The sequence below is a fragment of the Dendrobates tinctorius genome, unplaced genomic scaffold (assembly GCF_039654945.1).
Source record: "Dendrobates tinctorius isolate UK_male_01 unplaced genomic scaffold, ASM3965494v1 ptg000177l, whole genome shotgun sequence".
Lineage (NCBI taxonomy): Eukaryota > Metazoa > Chordata > Amphibia > Anura > Dendrobatidae > Dendrobates > Dendrobates tinctorius.
The window spans coordinates 21,983,322-21,999,310 of record NW_027361844.1 but is presented as its reverse complement, the minus strand read 5'-3'; the positions used below and the strand labels follow the sequence as shown (position 1 = coordinate 21,999,310).

At 46.0% G+C, this 15,989-nt stretch overlaps 1 protein-coding gene across 20 annotated transcripts in view; it reads right to left on the bottom strand.

Moving 5' to 3' along the window:
- Nucleotides 1–1,429: 1,429 nt before the first annotated feature.
- The window catches only part of LOC141054300 (protein unc-80 homolog), a 305,587-nt gene continuing 291,027 nt past the window's right edge, over nucleotides 1,430–15,989 (bottom strand). For 19 of the 20 annotated variants that reach the window (XM_073551595.1, XM_073551597.1, XM_073551599.1 and 16 more), the window contains one exon: nucleotides 1,430–2,668. In XM_073551595.1, the coding sequence (XP_073407696.1) occupies nucleotides 2,402–2,668 (267 nt within the window). In that variant the 3' untranslated portion in view covers nucleotides 1,430–2,401. The remainder of the gene's footprint in view (nucleotides 2,669–15,989) is intronic. The other variant, XM_073551605.1, reaches the window with a different exon arrangement.

Here is a 15,989-nt window from a genome sequence, read left to right as displayed (position 1 = left end):
CCGGGTATGAATTGTCCCCTCATCCCTGTCCTGGTATGCGTGGCTTCCCTCGTCGCTGTCCTGCTATGCGTGGCTCTCTCAGTCCCGTCGTTGTATGATTGGCTCCCCCGGTCCCATAGTTGTATGCAGGGCTCCCCTGGTCCATTGTTGTATGCATGGCTCCCCCGGTACCGTCATTGTATGCATGGCTCACATCCTCCTTTCCTGGTATGCATGCTTAAAAAAAAAAAACATCCTACTCATCCTCCAGCGTGCCATCAGGTGCAGCACCTCATTCCGGCTTCCAGCAGCTCTTCCTGCCGAGCGATCACGTGGCCCCACTTATTAAGGTAATGAATATGCGCTCCACGCCTATGGGAGTGGAGACACGTTCATACTCATTACCTTAATGAGCGGTGCCATGTGACCGCTCAGCAAAGGAAGAGCTTCTGACGCCAGGAACAACGGAGATGCAGCGACAGCGACAGTGCGAGGAAGGTGAGTATGATGTCTTCTGGAGGCTGGCGGCTGCAGCTGTCACTGCTATAAGAGAAATAAATATTAATTTCTCTTTAGCAGTGGCACAGTTACAACTGCAGCCGCCAGCTCCTGCCACTGCTCTGCTGCTCCCCCTCTCCCGCTGGCTTTCTGGACAATGATTCGTGTATAAGCCGAGGGGGGCGTTTTCAGCACAAAAAATTGTGCTGAAGATCTCGGCTTATACACGAGTATATACAGTAAGTCAAGCAATATCTTTACATGGCCAGTCCGTCCGTTTATTACTGAGAAATCAGCATTTGATTTGATATGTAAATGAGACTGAAGAGTTATTTGTAGATATGAAGCCTCTGTCACTCCGACTCTATTCCCTACCCTTGCTGCCTCCTATTTGAGTGACAGCTCCTTTGCTGGAAGTCACACAGCATAGAGCCTGTCAGTGAAGCAGGAGGAGGTGGCGCTGGGTGGAGAATAGAGCTGGAGTGACAGAGGCTTTAGATCTATCATGGCTCTTAAGCCTCATTTCTATATCAATTCAAATGCTGATTTCTCAATAACGGATGAACGGACCGGCCATGTAAAGGTATTGCTGGATTTGTGTTTGAAAGATCTACATTACTCATGTAAATAGTTTAGGGGTGAAATCCTGATGACAGATTCCGATTAAGGCTAGTTTCACACTAAGGTCCGCCCCTGCCACACCCCTTCCGGTCAGCTCCTCCTCTGGCTGCATGATGCTGCATGCGACCAGCGTACCCTATATTTAGTGTTGGGTATGCTGGCCGTGTGATGGTATGGTTTTGCCAGCACATGCGCCCTTTTTACGTTGCACCGACGTGCGCCAAACACACTCTGTTGCATTTTTGTGCGCTTGGCGCAGCGCAAAAAGGGTGCATGCATCGGCAAACCATACCAGTGCATGACCAGCGTACCCAATGCTAAATATAGGGTACATTGGTTGCATGCAGCGTCATGCGTCCAGAGGAGGAGCTGACCAGAGGGGGTGCGGCAGGGGGCGGAGCTTAGCGGCGGCCCTGCGCTGCGCTGCGCTTGGTAACGCTAGTGTGAAACTAGCCTAACACATTCTTTTTTCCACATGGATGCTGATGCAGCTTCTGCTACAAAATGCACCTCCTATTGATTTTCAGGTTAAATCTTCTCTTATTTGCCGAGCAGAAATATGTTCATTGTAAAGCTCTGGCTGAGTGGACTATAATTGACTTCCAAGCTCTTGATTTCCACCTGTCATTGCTTTCTCGGCACCATTATATTGTAGCCGCTGTTGATTAATATGGCTAGATATTTATCCTATGGATTTGCCAACTAATCCTCAAAAAGCATCACAGTGTAAAATATGGCAGGAAACGCTTCGCCAAAGTAGGTTCGTTTACAACTCTGTCCAATGTGGAACATCAACTCCTCTCCCTCACTCACTTCTGAAACAAGTCAATGGCTACGAAATTAATAGAACTGGAACAACATGGCAATATGAGATATAGGTACATTGTAGTCAGTCTCATGTAAGGCCTCTCAATGACCGTGTAAAGCAGCACAAACATGTACACTGGTGCACGTACATCTGACGTGTGCACTGGTGTTGTTGTGATGTGTCACAGGTAGATCACATACAGGTACGTTTGGCATTAGCTTGCTGTATGCTTCCTGTACAGTTAGAGAACATGGATGCAGGGTGACAAGTGTAGAGATTACATTGCATTCTTTGGTCCCATCTGAAGCAGATCTTTCCATAGCACATCTCACTAATGTATGTTCACCCAAAAGCAAAGCAGCGAGATCAGATAAGCAGCATAACCACATACACCCTCCAAAGCAAACACAACAGGATTACAAGGGAGGGACACCAAGTGCTTTGCACTTCGTCTATAGGCATGAGTGAGAGAAGACGGGAAAAAAAGTCTCAAGACTAAACATGAGATTCATCCAAATCAATGTCCGTCTCCCCAAGTTCAATATGAGTGAAATTAAAATGTCCGGAGACAAGGGGGTTCTCCATCCCATTGTCCTCGGTGATGTGGAGGACAGTGTCTGTGTACTGAAGCAAGCTACTAGTCTCCAGACCACCAAAGTCTTCAGGATCAGAGAGATGGGAGGACGGGGAGCTGTGGAGAAGTGGGACTGCTGCTCCCCGACTGGATGCTGAGTCTTCCCTCCCCAGGAAGGGGGTCCTTCTCTGTGGTAGGAGAGAAATATTTTAGCAACGGAGATACATTTTTGTAAATATTTTAGAAATATATAACAAAGTTATCCTGTCTACTACACATGCTCCACAAGGCTGCTGCATCAAACGCACAATGTAACACAGACAAATGAGTTTGGAGACATCTCATGGCTTCTTCAGGAGTATAATGTAAATGTAGAAATGTTCTGTTATTTATATAGTAGAGGAAAAGAATAAGATATAATGTGACAGTCTGGCAAATACAAATCTGGCTTCTATAACGAATAATAAAGGTGTAGGGCAAACTACTTTATAAGGGTATGGTCACACACAGCTTTTTCAAGCGCTTTTATTTTCTCCATGAAAAACGCAGACTGTTGCTAGTAAACTGCAGTGTAAACCACACAGGTGTTGGAAGCGGTTTCTGTGCCATTTGTTTAGTTATTAGGCATTTTTTATCTCAACGGGGAAAAGACGCAGTAAAAACGCTGAAAGTATTGACATGCATTTTAAAAAAAATGCAACACAGGTCAAAAGCAAAGAAAAAGAAAAGAAAATTGCACTAAGATGTTAGAAATGTAAATAATTTTGTCGTTACTGTAAAACACTACATTTTTACCCCTTAAAACACCACATGTAAAAAAAACAATAAAACAAGCCTTTATGAAAGAAAAAATCTGGGATATTTCAAATGCCTTTTACCTTAACTTTGATCCAAGGTTTGTTAACGTGCACAGAACCATGTCTAAGGCCGGGGTCACACTTGCGAGAAACTCACGCGAGTCTCTCGTATCAATATCCGGCACTGCCGCCAGCACTCGGGACCGGAGTTTGCGGCTGCATGTATTTCTATGCAGCTGCACATCCAGTCCCGAGTGCCAGCGGCAGTGCCGGGTACTGATGTGAGAGACTCGCTTGAGTTTCTCGCATCCCACTCGCAAGTCTGACCCCGGCCTAAGAATCACCAACATACCAAATAGTAGTAGGAACATACAATAGAAAATACAGTTTCTGCTGTTGGATTCTGCAAAGCTTTTCTCCAAAAAAAGAAAACATTCTTTGGTGGTAATTTAGTGGCGTTTTAAAGGCGTTTTTGCATTGCCCAATTTTATATTAAGTCAAATAAAACATTTGGAAAACAATTTTACATTAAGGTCTATATTTATTTATTTTACTTGCTTATATAGCGCCATTAATTCCACAGCACTTTACAGACATTACATAGAAATATAAAAGGAAATTACATACAATGACTTTTTGTGTCTAACATTTGTGGGAGGTTGGGCAGTGACTTTTTCTTTCTAAACACAACATGCTCTGTGTACGGCATTTTCCTGCTTTTCCCCCCATAGATTTCTCTAAAGAGCTTGAAAGATTCCACAGACTGTAGAAAATGTTTTAAAAAAAAGTGATCATCATATTGGGTCTTCTACTCATCATCACTACTCCCTTAATAAAAAAAAAATAAAAAGCTTTTAATTTTGAGTTCTGTCTACATAGCTGTTTGCCCTCTTTTTCTGCAAAATTAGTTGTTTATCCTTTAGAAATTATTTTGGGGTACATATCGTTAAAGCACAGGCATCTGATAGGACATGCCTAAAAGTATGCAGGAATGGGAGCTTATAATGGACAGCTCTGGGGATCCCTGCTATGCCAAAGTGACAACATAAATTATTGGCCCTAGTAAACACAATGACAGGGCTGACACTGAGATGACAAAGGGAGCTCATTCCCTTTGCCAGCAGCCAATCTGCTTCTGTCTCACCCAGAGTGTGGTACTCAGGTCGCCAGGCGGCGTTAGATTCAGGAGGTCACGGGGGTGGCAGCCATGCCCGGTGCCTGTGCTCCAGGGACAGTGAAATGGGAGGTTGAAAAATAAAGTAGAAATTTGAAAAAGAGTACGTGACCCAAGTTGGAGTGTTCGACTGTAAGGTATCCGGCACTGCACATGATCCCTGGGGGGTAGATGGTGATAGCAGTGCAGATGTTTAACCCCCTCCAACTAGGGCTGACCCCCAGAGATTGTGATGGAAGTAGATGGTTCAGAGTAATAAGGCAGGAGACAAGGAAAGTCACTTTATCATTTACTGAAGTTCAGATGCAGTTCAGAGGAGGAATTACAACTCTCACCAGGTTTACAGTCTGCTCTGCACGATGGGAGTTATCATTCTCTCTGCTGAAACTTGGTGTAAACTTCCTGCTGTTCTAATCCCTTCAGGGACCAAGGCTTCCCGGAGTTTGAAACTTCCAGTACAGTCACTTACTCACTGTGTTTTCTCCCCCAGCAAGTTGCAGCTTGGATCCTGTGTGAAGTACAAGTTTCTTCTTGCACAATCCTTCACTGATCCTCGGTTGCTGTAGTCTTCCTGGGAGAAGACACTCTACTGTTGGTTGTATGAACCTCACAGTCTCTCAGCTTGCCATCCAGCTCTAAAAGCATGTTCCTGGGGAGAGCACATGTCACTGCTCCCCTGAACAATCTCCATCTTGTTACACCGTCTTCTTCACAGAACAACAACTCGACTCCTCCCCCTCCCAGTTAGGGTACGTCTCCGAAGCTCTAAGCTTCAGGGAAGTAAGGGAGTGAGGTAAAATTGTGTGTGTGCAGTGGTCTCTAGCAGAGAAAGCATAACTCCCATTGCTTACAAAACACATACAAAACAGTACATATTTAACCATTTTGTGGCAGCAAATATACAGGGTGCCACACTTCGATGTACGAAACTCTGACCCCACCCGTAAGTGCTGGACGGCAGGTGCTCATCATTTTTCCAGCGTGTGATAACACTGTCACCGCTTCTGTGCCCAATCTCATTCATGCGCAGAAGGCAAAATTTGGGAAAATTTTCAGTTTCCAATTATACATCCCAAATCCACCGTAATCTTACAATCTTAGCCCTGCCTCGGCAGAAATGTTTAATTAATTGGTGGATGAAAAACAAACTTCTTTTGGGAGGTTACTGTGTAGCCCACAGAGTAGACCTCGAAAGTGCCCAGTCATTACAGCTGTAAACAAATCCCCCCACTGCTTTGTAGAGAATCTGCAGCTATGTCATGTGTATGATCCCCAAATAGAGCCATATTAGAGGCTATAACTACAATCCCTAAACAGCTGTCCTGTTCTGTCAGACCAATGATGTATTATACGACTCCTTTCAGTCAGCAGCTCCGAAAAGGAAAATGTGACACATACTACACAACTCTTCAGAAACAGGAGTCACCCACTACATCATGAGAAGATTTCCACTGTCAATAATTGGCCGAGAACAATCATTATACAAAAAGACTTGAAAAAGTTTGAGACTCACAGCTTTCGGGGCTGCCAACTTGACTTTTTATTTTTTCTGAAAGCTTATAAAAAACTCAAAGTCAGAAACCAACTAGTGGGCACGGACACTTGTATGGAGCGAGGCTGTGCCCACGAGTTGGTTTCTGCCCGGGAATATACAGTGCGCAGTGCGTGCGCTGGGGTAATTCATATGTTTGCAGTCACACAGAGTGACTGCAGACTTATCAATTTAGACCAGACAACCCCTTTAAAGGAGAAGAAAATCTCTCTAACATGTCCTATAGCAGTGTTCCCCAACTCCGGTCCTCAAGAACCACCAACAGGTCATGTTTTCAGGATTTCCTCAGTATTGCTCAGGTGTTTGAATTCTTGCCTGTCAAAGTGATGCAATTATCACCTGTGCAATACTAGGGAAATCCTGAAAACATGACCTGTTGGTGGCTCTTGAGAACCGGAGTTGGGGAACACTGTCCTATAGAATAGATTATGAGTCGTCAGTTTTTTGGACGGGGTATAAATGCACTGTATGTAGCAGTGTAAATCTATTACAGTAACACACAGATGTCCATTGCAATTGTTATAAATTTATTTGCACGTCCCACTCCACTGGCCATGACCGTGAATTGTGGCAGCGGAACCATCATACCTGCCGTTGTAGCCAACTATTCTTTTGAGTAGATGGTCTGGCGTGACGTCATCATAGCAGCACTACACACATGTGACGTTACGCTAGTCAAAAGAAGAGCCCGGGATGACGACAGGTAAGAGGTGATTCTCCCCCTCCCTTGCTGCAGCTGTGGCGCCCCTGAGGCTCAGTCGCCACAGAGGTACTGCACCTCCTTCTGAGGTGTGGTACCCCACCATCCAGGTAAGTTGGAGGCTCCTGACTAAGCTCCAACACCTGCATCCCACACAACAGTGTAGTTCAGCAAAGCCACATTGCGGCTCCCTGCTTGGAGTGTAGCAGAGCACCTTTGGTGGCACCCTGCTTGGAACACGAAACGTGCTGGGAGGCGGGTGGAGTTAGAATACATAAAAGAGCTGGAGGGTTTAGGACAGAAGGGAGTTCGAGGTCAGTCAGTCAGAGAGTCACTCAGAGAGGAGTGAGGACAGAAGATCCCTGAGAGAGAGGGATGGAGGAAGGAGGTGCTGCAGCAGATCTCAGTGACCTGGGTCTGCTGGCACGGGAAAGGAAAGAAGGAGAAAGACATTGAACTGAAACCTGATCTTCCATAAGAAGGAAAGACTAGTACGGAACGCAGGAGTAAAAGGGAACAGAGGACATGGGTTAGAGGAAGAACCCTGCCTAGAAGTTCTAAGTGCAAGGCCGGGGCCCGGTCCCCGAGGTTGTATGGACACTACTGGTTCTGCAGCGGACACGGGTGCAGTAGTGGGCTGTGAATGCACTACTCCCATCTAAGATTTGGGGGCACAACAGCAACATTGATAGTGAGCCGGCACTCAGGAGTGTGTTATGATTGAGTCACGGAGGAGGAAAAACAAAAATGCAAGCTCAGCCCAGAAAATCAGAGAGGTTGGAAACTAGCGGATTGCAGACCCCTAATCCTATCACACAACTAGCAGTAGCTGTGGAGTGTTCCTACGGTGATCCTAGACACCTCGTCACAGCCGGAGATCTAAATAAGCCTAAAGAGAGAAAAGGGAAAAACTGACTGCCCCAGAGCAGACCCCAAAGCAATAGGCAGCCCCCAACATATAATGACGGTGAAGCAAGATGAAAACACTAACACAGATAGAAAGATAGGATGAGCAAACGATGGGGCCCAAGCTAACTAAAAAGGACAGGACAGAAAAGCTGCTGTCTGCAATCCGAGAAAACCCTGCTAAAAATATTACCAACACAACTGATAAGCAAAAAGGACCCTGAAGTCTCTAGACTTCAAACCCTATATCAGCACTCAGAATATTCTGAAAGCAGAGCAAAAGAGAACACTGATCAAGGAATAAGAATCCAGCACACCCCCAGCCGGGGATGGCTGAACTCCAAAACAAGGTAAACAAAACCAAAACTAATAAGTTCAATAGCAGAGCAAAAACTTATCTTTGGGAAGCAGGAATAAGACTGGTCTCCAAGAATCCAGCAGAGAAATCACCAGACACTCAGAAGGGCGTCGGCTGCCTTATATCCAGTCTGAAGTTCCTTCTACCCAGTCAAAATCCACCTGATCAGGTGTTTGGTTTCTTTTATCCAAATCAGCCTCACTACCTTCCTTCACCAGAAGAGGGAGATCCTCGGACACAAAAGGTGAATGAACAGATGAGCTCACAACAGGAGTGGGGAGTCCCTGAAGCAGGCTACAGCTGTCTGCCGTACAAGTAGAGTTCTTGGGAACATCTGTCAGGAGGAACTCCAGTGTAACTCAGTACTAGGAGTACTTCACACTTAAAGGCGCTATAAGAGGAGACATTCAGAAAGGCACATGTTGGCGGAGTGTTGGAAGGGAGCATTCCATCTGGCCTGGAGGTTGACTGAGTCCCTGACCCGGAGGACACGGCACGGAGGCAGGCACCTGTGTGTACTACAGACTGTGAGTTAAGCTTTGGAACTGCAAGCCCTGGTGTCCTCCATTCATTCTTGCGCCTCTCCTCTCCCGCTACATCTACACTGCCTTGGGGCTACAGCTCCACCTGTGGGGAGCTTCACCATCTTGGCTGCAACACACCACCAGCCCCAGATGATCTGCATGCAGCGTCGGCCTAACATCTCACTTGCCGAACACCACAGGTGGCGTCACTAACTATTCCATTAACTACATTCCACCATTCAATCTCCCCTTTGTACATTGGGCGCCCAGGGCCATTGACCGGGTCCCCGCTGCTGTGACACATCTCGCTGACACCGGCCCGGTACCGAGTACCCCACAGCCCTGGGAGGGTGACTCAATTTTTGGCGTCACGAACAGGAAAACGAGACCCGATGCCATTGGGTTCTGTGTGCCTAGGACTTAAAGTTTTTGAAGATGTGCCGAAGACCCAATTTAATAGACTGTAAGATGAACATTAAAAATGGCCGCTGGCGCAGTGAAGAAGGGCGTGATGACATGGGATGTCCTAAGAAAAGACCGCGAACTGTCCTGGGTCTCCCCTGCCTGAATTACTATGCAACGGCAACATGGCCCACCCCCCGAGGGGTTCGTATACTGGCTTGGTATGGAGGAGTTGGAAGAAGACGCCGCCCCAAGAAGGAGGAGCGGAAGCCAGTGGTGGGAAAAGAGCCGAGACAGGAAGCGGAACGCCAGAATGCCATCTTGAAAGGAGACAGGAGGAGGCCTGCGGAGCACAAGAAGGTTATGCTGAAGCTCCCTGGCGCCATGGCTGAAGGCTCCAACCCAGTGTCCGAGATAAACCTCCAGCAGCTGGAGGACGAAATAGCCCAGCTGACGCGCTTCCTGCAACTGAGGCAGGTAGCGCTATGGACTTTGAATCTGCAGCGTGCCCAGGAAGGGACTACACCTGCGGTACCCGCACCCCTGGTACCCGCCGCTACTGCACCGGAACCTTTCCAGGCAGACTCCATGGAGCCTGCGACCGCTGCCATACTACCAGCAGCATCCACTGTCCCCTCTCTGCCGGTACCACCGGAGAAGTTGTACAAGGCCCTGGGAGCCGAAGCGGAGGAAGAGAAGCTCCCGTCCGGACCTGACACAGCCACGCAGGTGCCTCCAGAAACCCCTGCGGACCCGGAGCCGCCTTTAGCTCCATCGCCGTCCCCGGCATCCCAGCGAATGGCGTCCACCGCCACTATGCCTGCACCGGAACAGAGACCGCACCACCAGGAGGCCCCAGGTATGTCTGATGTCCCTACACCTGGGAAGGCCCTGGGGTGTACCGCGGTCGCGGCGGCTGGTCAGGTCGTGTTGGATCTGGTCTGGGACCGGGATACCTGCCCCTGGGGGGACCATCTGAACCCATGACGGTGGTGCAGCGGTACCCCACAAGCCGGGATCGGTCTCGGGAGGAACAGGAGGAAGATGAGAACTGGGCTAGCTGCCAAGTGACCATCCGACAACTGGCAGCTGAACACCGAGAGAGGGAGAAGCGAAGGTTAGCTCTACTGGGCCCTGATCTGGACCGGAAGGAGCAGGTCCGTGCCGGTCGCTATGGTCCCTGGGACTCAGCAGGTTGGGGATATGTCCTAAATGTGAATCATGAGAGGCGGTTCGGCTTCATCCATGACCCTAGCCGAATTTCCGATCTGTTCTTTAATCGGTGGGACGTGGACCCCCACTTGAGAAAAGGGCACCCTGCCAGAAACCTGCATCTGTGAGATTATGTAACGTTTACCAGACATGAAGGATTGAGAGGCTGGTATGCGATGAACATCAGACGGGTCCCGGAGGATCTCCTCAAGTCCTACAGGCAGAAGCCACCTACTGCCCCTTCATCCCCAGTGACCACTCCAATAGTGTTTACACCAGTCCCGCAGCCAAGCATACAGAAAACCACAAGCTTGACTCTGATGGAGAAGGAGTACCTGCGGACTGCCAACGCGTTTTTCACCCATGGAAGCGGTTCCAGTCCAGAAACCCCAGGAGGGGATAACAATTAGTCAAGATGTTTCTTTAAATAACTCTCATTACCCAGGAGGGTATTTGCACTGTTGTGCCTTTTGTTTCTTATTTTTACGATCATGGTTCGGTTTTGCTTCCCAGTTGTTGCCCAGTTGTATTGGCAACCTTCACACTTGAACTGCAGAGATCATGAACGCTGAATGGTCCAGAACTGTTCTTGTATATACAGTCATGGCCAAAAGTATTGACACCCCTGCAATTCTGTCAGATAATACTCAGTTTCTTCCTGAAAATGATTGCAAACACAAATTCTTTGGTATTATTATCTTCATTTAATTTGTCTTAAATGAAAAAACACAAAAAGAATTGTCCTAAAGCCAAATTGGATATAATTCCACACCAAACATAACAAAGAGGGTGGACAAAAGTATTGGCACTGTTCGAAAAATCATGTGATGCTTCTCTAATTTGTGTAATTAACAGCACCTGTAACTTACCTGTGGCACCTAACAGGTGTTGGCAATAACTAAATCACACTTGCAGCCAGTTGACATGGATTAAAGTTGACTCAACCTCTGTCCTGTGTCCTTGTGTGTACCACATTGAGCACGGAGAAAAGAAAGAAGACCAAAGAACTGTGTGAGGACTTAAGAAACCAAATTGTGAGGAAGCATGAGCAATCTCAAGGCTACAAGTCCATCTCCAAAGATCTGAATGTTCCTGTGTCTACCGTGCGCAGTGTCATCAAGAAGTTTAAAGCCCATGGCACTGTGGCTAACCTCCCTAGATGTGGCCGGAAAAGAAAAATTGACAAGAAATTTCAACGCAAGATTGTGCGGATGTTGGATAAAGAACCTCCACTAACATCCAAACAAGTTAAAGCTGTCCTGCAGTCCAAGGGTACAACGGTGTCAACCCGTACTATCCGTCGGCATCTGAATGAAAAGGGACTGTATGGTAGGAGACCCAGGAAGACTCCACTTCTTACCCCGAGACATAAAAAAGCCAGGCTGGAGTTTGCCAAAACTTACCTGAAAAAGCCTAAAACATTTTGGAAGAATGTTCTCTGGTCAGATGAGACAAAAGTAGAGCTTTTAGGGCAAAAGCATCAACATAGAGTTTACAGGAGAAAAAAGAGGCATTCAAAGAAAAGTACACGGTCCCTACAGTCAAACATGGCGGAGGTTCCCTGATGTTTTGGGGTTGCTTTGCTGCCTCTGGCACTGGACTGCTTGACCGTGTGCATGGCATTATGAAGTCAGAAGACTACCAACAAATTTTGCAGCATAATTAAGGGCCCAGTGTGAGAAAGCTGGGTCTACCTCAGAGGTCATGGGTCTTCCAGCAGGACAATAACCCAAAACACACTTCAAAAAGCACCAGAAAATGGTTTGATAGAAAGCACTGGAGACTTCTAAAGTGGCCAGCAATGAGTCCAGACCTGAATCCCATAGAACACCTGTGGAGAGATCTAAAAATGGCAGTTTGGAGAAGGCACCCTTCATATATCAGGGACCTGGAGTAGTTTGCCAAAGAAGAATGGTCTAAAATTCCAGCAGAGCATTGTAAGAAACTCATTGATGGTTACCGGAAGCGGTTGGTCGCAGTTATTTTGGCTAAAGGTTGTGCAACCAAGTATTAGGCTGAGGGTGCCAATACTTTTGTCTGGCCCATTTTTGGAGTTTTGTGTGAAATGATCAATGTTTTGCTTTTTGCTTCATTCTCTTTTGTGTTTTTTCATTTAAGACAAATTAAATGAAGATAATAATACCAAAGAATTTGTGTTTGCAATCATTTTCAGGAAGAAACTGAATATTATCTGACAGAATTGCAGGGGTGTCAATACTTTTGGCCATGACTGTAGTTTGCACCTCTTTAGATGCTCTCTCTTGGTTTTACATAGGACTCTCTCTTCTTGAAGGAAGAATTACCTCAGCATAAGGACATTTCCAGACATGTTGGCCGGACCCGTGTCTATTATTTGCACTTATTGATAATGGTTAATATATTTTTGAAACAGAAAGCTAGAAAGAGATAATGCTTAATGACAGATTTTATAGGATATAGTTGAGAAAGGACTATAGTGAATGTTTTACAAATGTAGCAATTTAGTAAATGGTAAACTAAAGAAATTTTGAAGTACAAATGCCTTGAATGTGAATAAAGAATTGAAGTTACAGGTGATGAACCAGATACCAGCGGTTGTCATATAAGAAAGTAAGAGAATGTGTAAAGTAACAGAAAAGAGATGTGTTGCTAGAAAATGTGAATTGACATTGAGTTTGCTTCCATAGCACTTTAAATTAGGTAGCATAATTTTGAATTTAGATAGCTAGTTAAAACTGTTTGCAACATTCAAGAAACCGTGCATCCCACATTGGGAAGTTTAGTATAAGACATGTTTATTCAGCATTACAAAATTTTGCATGTTCCTGTATTGTCAACTTTGTTTGCCTTGCAGCCCGCGGACGTGCTGTGTTTAACGGGGGGGTATGTGGCACCCCTGAGGCTCAGTCGCCACAGAGGTACTGCACCTCCTCCTGAGGTGTGGTACCCCACCATCCAGGTAAGTTGGTGGCTCCTGTCTAAGCTCCAACACCTGCATCCTACACAACAGAGTAGTTCAGTAAAGCCACATTGCGGCTCCCTGCTTGGAGTGTAGCAGAGAACCTTTGGTGGCTCCCTGCTTGGAACACAAAATGTGCTGGGAGGTGGGTGGAGTTAGAATACATAAAAGAGCTGGAGGGTTTAGGACAGAAGGGAGTTCGAGGTCAGTCAGTCAGAGAGTCACTCAGAGAGGAGTGAGGACAGAAGATCCCTGACAGAGAGGGATGGAGGAAGGAGGTGCTGCAGCAGATCTCAGTGACCTGGGTCTGCTGGCACGGGAAAGGAAAGGAGAAAGACATTGAACCGAAACCTGATCTTCCATAAGAAGGAAAGACTAGTACGGAACGCAGGAGTAAAAGGGAACAGAGGATGTGGGTTAGAGGAAGAACCCTGCCTAGAAGTTCTAAGCGCAAGGCCGGGGCCCGGTCCCCGAGGTTGTATGGACACTAGTGGTTCTGCAGTGGACACCGTTGGATTAATGGGATGTGAATACACTACTCCCATCTAAGACTTGGGGGCACAACAGCAACATTGATAGTGAGCCGGGACTCAGGAGTGGGGAGCCCCCGAAGCAGGCTACAGCTGTCTGCCGTACAAGTAGAGTTCTTGGGAACATCTGTCAGGAGGCACTCAAGTGTAACTCAGTACCAGGAGTACTTCACACTTAAAGGCGCTATAAGAGGGGACGTTCAGAAAGGCACATGTTGGCGGAGTGTTGGAAGGGAGCATTCCATCTGGCCTGGAGATTGACTGAGTCCCTGACCCGGAGGACACGGCATGGAGGCAGGCACCTGTGTGTACTACAGACTGTGAGTAAAGCTTTGGAACTGCAAGCCCTGGTGTCCTCCATTCATTCTTGCGCCTCTCCTCTCCCGCTACATCTACACTGCCCTGGGGCTACAGCTCCATCTGTGGGGAGCTTCACCATCTTGGCTGCAACACACCACCAGCCCCAGAGGATCTGCATGCAGCGTCGGCCTAACATCTCACTTGTCGAACACCACAGGTGGCGTCACGAACTATTCCATTAACTACATTCCACCATTCAATCTCCCCTTTGTACATTGGGCGCCCAGGGCCACGGACTGGGTCCCCACTGCTGTGACACATCCCGCTGACAACGGCCCGGTACCGAGTACCCCACAGCCCTGGGAGGGCGACTCACAGCTACAGATCGCTGTCTATTCACACCAACTTTAACGCCAGTAGAGTTCTGCTTGAAAAAAAAAAAAAAGCTAAGTAATATTTTCTTATGTATAAATGAATAAAAATACTAAATTAAGTGAGAAAACTTGTATAATTTTCATGTACAAGTTAAATGATTCCTAGTGCCAAGGGGACCTGCCTTGAATTGCAGCAAGAAAAAAGTTTAATGTGACTGATTTTTTTGTAAAAGGGAGGAATTGACTCAGTTGGACCTGAGCAATATTCTGAAAAGACTTACTGAAAAATTGAAGCATTCCCAAAAAATTACTTTTTAGTGTTTACCTACTGCCAGCCGGCCCTGGCATTGTTTTTTATCCACTGTACAAGTCGTACTATACCTTTACAAACTAGTTAAACTGCAGATATTCCTGCCTAATTCCTGAAGGTCAGTTTTAAGAAAATAATTTGCATATACTATAGTTATCTACAAATAAAACTCTTTTAAGGTTATTCATTCAGAACTTCTGCACAAATTCATTGTATTGTCATATCTATTGGGCTCTTCATCATTATAAACAGTCTATGTATGTAGATTTTTTTCTAAATGGTATAACTTAACTGATCTTCATTCCTAAAAGGCAACAGGTTTTTTGTTTGTAATCTAAGAGCAGCATGATGAAGGATTGAGACCCTGATTTCAGCGATGTATGACTTACTGGGCTGTGTGTTGTTGTTTCATTATAATCAGCATTTTATCAACAGGAGATTATCACTAGAGTTGTCTTATGCCATGTAGTCCCTCTTCTCTGCGTAGCCCCACCATCACCACTGATTATCAGCTTTCTGTCAATCAGCAATGTACAAAGGCAGGTGCTAGTCAGGAATGTTGGTGAAATTATACACAGCTCAGCATTCAGAAAACTGCTATATCTGCAGCAGAGAAAACAGGGATTTTATCAAAATGACACCAAGCAGAACCAGTAAGTGATACATCACTGAAATCAGGGTCTCTGCCCCTACATCACGCTGTTCTCAGATTTCATACCCAAAACAGGATGACAGATTCCTTTGAAAGAGTGTCACGGGTTTACTGCGACAGAGAGGAGCCAGAAGACTGCAGCGTCTGATTTCACCTTCTTATTAAATGGTATAAATTTTTTTGGGCAGTGCAGTGGTTAATCTGCTCAGTTGAAATCTCCTGAAGCTAAGGCTCTCAGCTGTGCTGTGCTCTGTTAGCCACTCCAAATCCTATACTACAACTCTAATTTTATATGCATTGTCACAAGACCTAAACCACATATCAGATCTCATTGTTGGTGGTTTAAAGGGGCAACAGACATCGTGGAATAATTTGAACTGCCCTATATATATTACTAGCTGAAGAGCCTGGCGTTGCCCAAGCATAGTAACAAACTGTAGTTAGTTATAAGTTATAACAAATTATAATGATTATAAATTGTCGCTGTATGTCATCTCCTCCTGTGTATACTGTATATACCTGTATGTCATCTCCCCCTGTATATAGTGAATACCTGTGTGTCATCTCCCCCCGTATATAGTGTATACCTGTTTGTCATCTCCCCTGTATATAGCATATACCTGTATGTCATCTCCTCTTGTATATAGTATATACTGGTATGTCATCTTTTCCTGTATATAGTATATACCTGTATGTCATCTCCCCTGTATATAGTATATACCTGTATGTCATTTCCCCTGTATATAGTATATACCTGTATGTCATCTCCCCTGTATATAG